General features: G+C 18.7%; 1 protein-coding gene across 1 annotated transcript, besides 1 other annotated feature; it reads left to right on the forward strand.

The window, feature by feature from the left end:
• The first annotated feature begins 1,321 nt into the window (after window positions 1-1,321).
• Window positions 1,322-1,814: a repeat region.
• Window positions 1,815-5,350: 3,536 nt separating this feature from the next.
• Window positions 5,351-6,549, forward strand: PRELSG_0030100 (fam-e protein; the record flags this gene model as incomplete). Its single annotated transcript, XM_028676089.1, has 2 exons — window positions 5,351-6,352; window positions 6,520-6,549. 2 exons carry the CDS (start codon window positions 5,351-5,353, stop codon window positions 6,547-6,549), a joined length of 1,032 nt encoding a protein of 343 aa, XP_028531200.1.
• Between the last annotated feature and the right edge of the window lie 1,976 nt (window positions 6,550-8,525).

Consider the following 8,525-nt stretch of genomic DNA (forward strand, 5'->3'; position numbering starts at 1 on the left):
TATATTCGTTTTGACTATATATATATAGTTTTCTTATGATGCTGATTTATTAATTGCCCGTTTAATGACTTTGCTAGAGTATTAAACAAACAAATTAATAAAGAGCATGTATAACTAAGTATACACATATATATATATATATATATATATATATATATATTCGTTTTGACTATATATATATAGTTTTCTTATGATGCATAATATTTAATTGAAGTTAAATTTTACTGCATCTTTTAATAAACTTATTAACAGTTATAAATGAGTTTTTATTTACAAAGAATTAATATCTTCTTTTAATTAAAAACATACAAATAATTTATAACAATTTATTAAGTCAAAATTTTATGATATTCAATGTTATTTCAAAAATATACATTGAATAATACATAAATATTTCTCTTATCTCTTAAGTTTTTAATAAGTTAACATTTCTCTCTTTTAATTTTTATTTACACTAAAAATTAAAACATACATAACATAACATAACATTTCTTTCTTTTAATTTTTATTTACACTAAAAATTAAAACATATTATAACATAACATAACATTTCTTTCTTTTAATTTTTATTTACACTAAAAATTAAAACATATTATAACATAACATTTCATTCAAAAAACTCTTCCCAAAAAAAAAAAAAAAAATATATTTAATTTTTTTTTTTTTTAAATTACAAAGATGTATATATATATAAATAAACAAACAAAAAAAAAATAACTTTATTTTTTTTTTTTTTTTTATATATATAGGACTAGCGTCAGTGCATGGCTAACTTGTACGTATACAACTAGCAACTAGCTTAGCATGCTACAAAAGGTTAATAATACCTTTTATTAACCAGATGCATACTATTTAATCTGAGTTAAATTTTACTGCCTCTTTTAATAAACTTACTAATTGTTATAAATGAGTTTTTAATTACAAAGAATTACTTATTCTTTTAATTAAAGATACAGACAAACTATAACAATTAATAAAGTCAAAACTTTATTTTATTCAATGTTATTTCAAAAATATACATTGAATATTACATAAACATAATTCTTTTATCTCTTAAGTTTTAATGAGTAAACATTTATTCTTATTTTAATTTTTAAAACATAAAAGTCAAAAAACACAAAAAAAAAAATAATAATTTATATATTTTTTTTTTAATTACAAAGATGTATATATTTTTAATTAAACAAACAAAAAAAAATAACTTTCTTTTTTTTTTTTTATTAACTAGCGTCAGTGTATGGATAACTTGTACGTACACAAGTAGTAAACTAGCTTAGTGTACTACAAAAGGTTAATAACAAATTTTATTAACCAATAAGATAAGAATTTAAAGATTATATTATCAATGAATTACAGATAAAATTGTATCATACTAGTGCGTATTATCCACAAGAGAACGGTATAAATGAAAGTTCTCATAAAAGTCTTGACTACATACTTAAAATGTTATATGAAAAAGAGGATTTGCCTTTTGAACAAATAGTCAGAAACGTCATTTTAATATATAATAACATCCCTCATAGTACCATTGCAGAAACATCTTACTTTTCGGTATATGGAATAGATTGTATATGTCCAAGTTTTTCAAAAATAACACCAGAAACAACTAAGGAGATGAGGATTATTTATTTAAATGATCAATGAAAAAACATGAATGAATATTTGATTAAAATAAAGGAAAAACCTTTAATTAAGAATAAAGAGATTAAATTGAGAGACATTATATCTTATGAATTATCCGAATACGAGAGAAATTAAATGAAATATTATAGTGGAATGAACAATATAAACCACATAGGTCATTCCCGCGTAGAAAAATTTCCTTGTCAAAGATAAAACTATTAAATAATAAAACTAATGAAATATATGAAAAATAAATGAGAAACTTAATACAAGTAATGGACCATCGTAAAAGAAAATTAGACAGTAAGAGTGTATTAAAACCAAAAGATTATTTCGATATTTGTGATAGAAATAATCTTTCACAATTTAAGGATTTGAGTTATATGGACAGAAAAAATGATAAAGAAATGCAAAAGGGACTAGAAGTTATGAAACAAGCCAAAGAGAGCAAAATATGAATTATATTATTATTTCCCCCCAATGATGGAGTATGGTTAACAAAAAAATTGTTATTAACTTTTTGTAAAAATATAATGAGTTACCAATCAGGAAAATAGAAGTCAACCATATGGTCAATGAATAAATTCATTGCCCTTAATTAATGTATAGTTTGAGGTTTATCTTAATAAAATTTATATATATGTTTGTTATCAATTTCATAGTATTAAACAATTATTTAAAGCTTAAATAATTATTCCTTTATCTAGGAGTATACTGCATGCAATAAGTTATTAGAACCTTTACCAACTTAGTGTGCTTCATTACTATTTTTTTTTACACATCTCTGTTATGATTATATAATATCTTCTTTTTTATTTTTTTTATTTAATTTTTTTTTTAGAGTGAATTTTTTTATGGATAAAGATTGTAAAATATAAGGATAGCAAATGGATTGCTTTTATTTTATTTAACTTTTATAGGTTTTTATTTTCTTAAAGTAATTTAATTAATTTTTTGTATTATAAAAATAGAATTTATAATACAAAATTATAAAGGAGTCCTAACATTTGCTCTTTATTAACTTAGATATTCATTACTTTCATCCAAGTCCTTGAATATCCAATTAATAAAATACCATGCACTGATACTAGTTAAAAAAAAAAAAAATATAATGTTATTTTTTTTTTTGTTTTGTTTATTTTATTGTATATACATCTTTGTAATTAAAAAAAATAAAATAAAATTATTATTTTTTTTTATCGGTGGACATTGGTTCGAATTAAAAAGAGAATTAAATTTTTGTTGCATAAAAAACTTAATAAATGAAAAAGCATAATATTAATGTTATATTCCATGTGTATATTTCGAAGTAACATTGAATGAACTAGAGCTTAATTTTTGTTATTTGTTATAAATTTAGTGTATGTGTTTGTAATTATAAGAATATACTTATTCTTTGTAAATAAAAACTCATTTATAACAATTTAACATATTTATTAAAAGGTGAAGTAAAATTTAATTCAAATTAAATATTATGCATTATAAGAAACCATTATATATATAATAAAAACAAGTATATATATATATATATATAAACGTATATTTAGTTATACATGCTCTTTATTAATTTGTTTGTTCAATACTCTAGCAAAATCATTAAACAGGTAATTAATAAACCAATTAATAACGTTTATATGCTAGGTTTCATTAATTTACCAATATGTGAACTTTACCAAAAATAATGTTATTCATCGAATGAAAAATTCCTTTAATTCCTAACAGATAATTACATTATTATTCCCATTGTATTTATATATAATTTTAGTTAATATTGTTATTATTCTTTTTCATATGCAATATTTTTCTTTATGAACACAATATTTACATATAAATTTATGAAATATGTATATCAGGTAAAACTTTTATTATTTTTTATTTCATATATTATTTTTATTAATTTAGTTAGGATATTTTTATATAAGATTTTGTATTGCATTTCTAGTGATAATATTGAGATATTTAATATAATTATATGTTTGTTCATTTTTGTGGACGTTTTATTCAAATATTCTTTTTTTTTTTATATCCTATTATTTTTTATTGATTTCATATTTTATATTTACAATTAATTCAATTAGATCATTTAATTATCACTATTAATCTAAACACTTACTATTCTTTATTCCTTATCGCTTTTTAATGTGCTTTATATGAAATCATATTAAAAATTAACTAAATAGCTCATAATTATATAAATGATAATATAAAAACCTGTATATATATATCTAAAAAAAAATAGAATAAAATAAAAAATATATCTTTTAAAAATTTTCTTCTTATTTTAATTTATTTCAATTTTCTTTTCTTTTATTTTATTTTTGTTCCTGTTGTATGTACGATGTTTTTAAAATGAAGACTATCCATTAATATATATAATTATTAAATGTATTTCTGTTATACTCTAAATGCCATATTATTTATTATAATTTTTATTAGAATAATTATATATTCGAAATATTTGTTACTTATTTCTATTTATGTTTCTCTCTATTTTAAAAAATTTCTTTTTTTACCATTTCTTTAATTTCTTAATACGACTTTCATTAATTTTTTTTTTATTTTTTCTTATATTATTATTTATGTTAAGTAAAATTATTGCATTAATTTTCTTTGATTTATAATATCAAATTTCATTATGATGATTTTATCAAATCATCATTAAAATATACCTATCATTTTAATTTATATTTCCATAATTATAATTATTTTCATATTTATTTTTACTTTCTTGCATAGGAATTTCATAGCCAATGCTTTAATATATAGGAATATCTGCATGTATATAAAATAAATTTTATTTCTCTATATTACTAAAATGTAAATTTGAAATCAAAACATTTTTAAGTCAGTATTAAAATTCTTATGATTTATATTCAAACTCACTTCCGTAACAATTGAAACATAAATTCCTTCATAAATATATGAATTTTATATTTTAATTTAATTTTTTTTTTTTTAACTTATTTTTGATTATCTTATTTTTTGTTAAGTATTATTGCATGTGTGCAAATTCTATTATATTTTTATTTTATTTTACTAAAATTTAATTCATAAAATTATTATATAATTACTTTGAAGTTCAGTTTTTTTACATTGTCGTCATTGTTATATTAGTTGTAACTTGATTTGGGCATATTTTTATAATAATATATAAATATATGTGTTTTATATATTTTTATTTTGTTATTTTTAATGTTTTTTACTTATATATTATTATTTGTATATTAAAATGTTGTTGCATGTTCAATTTTAATTCATTTTTATTTCTTCATTTGCCTACAAAATAGCCATTATATTATTGTTATGCCATCAATTATATATAACTATTAAAATTGCTACAAAGTATGATGTTGCTTTATTTACTTTTTAACATAATTAATATTATATAATTGTAATTTTATTAATTCTAAGAACAGTAATATTATAACAACCTTTTTATATGTGTTTTCTTGATCATCCTTAAATATTTTATTTTTTTTTTATTTCTTTAAAATTTTTTTTTTTTTATTTACTTAAAACCATAATTTTTATTTATAAAATTCTTTAATATTGATGATTTCTATTCAATTTGTCATGTTAAAAAATTTCTAAATTCTTTATTTATAAATATATAAATAAAATCAAGAATTTAAAAAAAATATATTTCTACATAAACATATTAAGAAAAAAATTACAAAATAATAATAAATAAAAAGAAAAATAAATACATCTTATATTAATTTTAAAAATGGCGCTTCTATATAACACAGGATGTAGTAATTCTGAAGAAGACTTTACTAATTGTAAGGTTAATACATGTTTGATAAGAAGAGGTAAATTTCATACTTTACACTGTGTTCCTACATTTGAGGATGTTGATGTAGAATATCCTTCAGATGATATTTCAAAGAGCATTTTAAAAAATATATTTAAATATGAATCTTCTTATCTATCTAAAGTAGAAAAATCTAAAATAACTATTTTATCAAACAATAAGGATGATGGTATTTTGTTTTTATATGATTTTTATCTTCGTATTAATCATTTCGGAGACCTTTATACGAATAATCATGCCGGAACATTTTTATGCCGTATTAAAAAGGTAAACCAAAAAATAACTTTATGTGAAGTAGTGAGTTCAAATAATATAGGAAAGACTCTTTCATTTCATTCTTTTGATATTTCTAATAAAAAAAGCGAAAAAAGTAAAATTGGTTTAAATAGTATACAAAATCCCAAGCACTTTGATTTAAGACATAAATATAAAGATGTTCATATAAGTAGAGATAAATGCCATTATGTAACAATTGGAAGTAGTTCGGAACAAATTTGTAGATACTCTATATGCACAAAGGATGATAATAATCACTTATCATGTATAGATGCAAAATTTAATGGAAAATTAATTCATTTACAAGATCATCCCCCATATAGCAAAGAAGATACAGACTATGTATATCTCCCAAATAGTTGTGTGAAAGATAATTTCATTGATAATTGTACTCCTTATTTTTGTAAAATTAAAAGTTCAGATGATTTATATCAATGTGAAGGTATGGAAATGAGTGCCATAAAAAAAATAAAACCACATTCAGAAGAATTAATGAGATTAGAAAAACATGTAGCTACACCCCATAAAGAATATTCTCTTTCATCTACTTATTTAGCAGCGTCCTTTTTACCTTTCTTAGTTTTGTTCTTTTTTGTGGGATGTTACTTGTATACAATTTTCAAAAGAAACAGAAGAAAAGTAAGTTATTAAAAAAAATTATCGGTATATAAACGCTCCTATTATATATATACTATATTTTTATATTTATTCTATTTTTTAATGCAAAAAAAATGAAAATGCAAATAAAAATATGTGTATCTTATGTGTATTAAATAAATTCTATATATATATTTCGCTTTATTTAGAAAATCATATCTAAATCTAAGGGACCATAATTACTGCCATTATTAAAAAGATGAAATGTTCTTACTTGTAAATATGTATATATAATTAATAATAGTAAGTTTAAATTTTTCAGTTTCAAATATCCATTGGAATCCCTATCTACAACTAGTTACTATAGCCATTTAATTCTAAACCATAAAAAAAAAAATTACATATATATATATATATAATATCAATTAAAAACATTATTAACCTTCTATAAAATAATGATTGATATGAAAAACAATGAATTAGTCATGCATTTGCTAGTTTTAAAAAAATAATAAAAAAGAATTTTTTTTTAGATATTTTTGCTAAACTCATTTTATTCATTTAAAAAAAAAAAAAAGAAATTTGTTTTATTTTTATGAGAAAATAAATGAAGGAATTTCTAAAAATTTTATATAAAATGTTTGTCATCAAATCAAGTAAATTTTAACACAGTAAAATTATTCTATCTTTTTTTATAATGAGATAAACAAAAAGAATTTCTCTTTTGTATATATTTAGTTTTTATTAGTCTTTTTTTATAATTTGTCTTTACATAATAATTTTAATGAGAATTTAACTTTTTAATAAAATTAAAGATATATTTTCTATTAAAGTAAATAAATACTTCTGAAAAAATTACTCTGTTATGTAAATTATATATATATAAAAATTAACATATTGGAAGCATAAATATCTTTTGTAACAAGCTAAATCAGTAGAGGCATATCTATATTTTCTTTATTAATTTGATCATTGAGTACTTGATTTATTGATTTATTTGCTTAAAACTTTAAAAAATACATTAAAAGGACATTTAATAAATCAAATATGGAATTGAAATTAAAATTTTCATATGCTCAGATTCTCCAAATGCTATATATATTTTTTTTGTATATAAAGAAGTTTATATTTTTTGTATAATAAGAAATATAAAGGAAAAAATTTAAAAAAAAAGTGATACATAAGATCTACTTCAATTTATGATGTTCGTCGTTATCCAAAAAGAAACAAAATTGAATGAATAAACTAATTTTTATTAATTTAATATAATAAAATTAATGTTTCATTAGTAATTTTAGCATTAAATTATTATTAATTTGTTTTTATTGCCGAATTTATTTATTTAAATATTATATTTACATTTATTACTAATATAATCTTTATCTTTACTTTTAATTCAGTTTTTCATATTTATTTTTAGTGTTATTTTTAAATAAATTTTTAATTTTATTTTTTACATTTATTTTTGATATAGTTATAATATTTAATTTTAATATTATTTTATCATTTCTTTTTAATTTTTATTTTATTTTATTACTTCGATTTCATTATTTAGTTTCAATTTTATTTTTACATTTAATTTGAATATAATTTATATATTTATTTTTAATTTTATTTATTAATAGAAGTTATTTTTTCATATTATAAAACAATTTAAGTCAAGTTTTTCTTAATAATAATTTCCATGAGCTCACTTGTTATATATATATTCAAACTAAATAATAATTTTACCTCTAAATAATATTAAAATATATATATATGAATCATAAAAATTATGTATAAACATACTTTGTATTAAGTCTAACTTTATCGAATTATATATTTTTCTACTCTTTTTAAATATTCCTATTTTTATAATAATTCAATAAAACAAATATTTGAATAACTTTAGAAATATTATTTAAATACATTTCATAATGCACGCAAATATAATAATTAATGATGAAAGACTATATATGAATTTGGTAAAATTAATATGGAGAATTTGATTTACTTTAAGTAATGTTATAATTTCTTTTTCTTCACTAATTTAAATCGTAAATGTAAGCTAATTAAAATTCAACTTTTTTTTTTCTTTAGTAATTATAATATTATAAAGTTAGTTATTATATAAATTCATGTTTTCTGTATATTTTTTAAAGAGAACATGTAGAATGTCTCATCTTTTATCTTAATAATTATAAACTTTTATAAAATATAAGTGAGTCAATGTAAA

The sequence above is a fragment of the Plasmodium relictum genome, assembly GCF_900005765.1.
Source record: "Plasmodium relictum strain SGS1 genome assembly, contig: PRELSG_00_v1_442, whole genome shotgun sequence".
In the NCBI taxonomy this organism is placed as follows: Eukaryota; Apicomplexa; class Aconoidasida; order Haemosporida; family Plasmodiidae; genus Plasmodium; species Plasmodium relictum.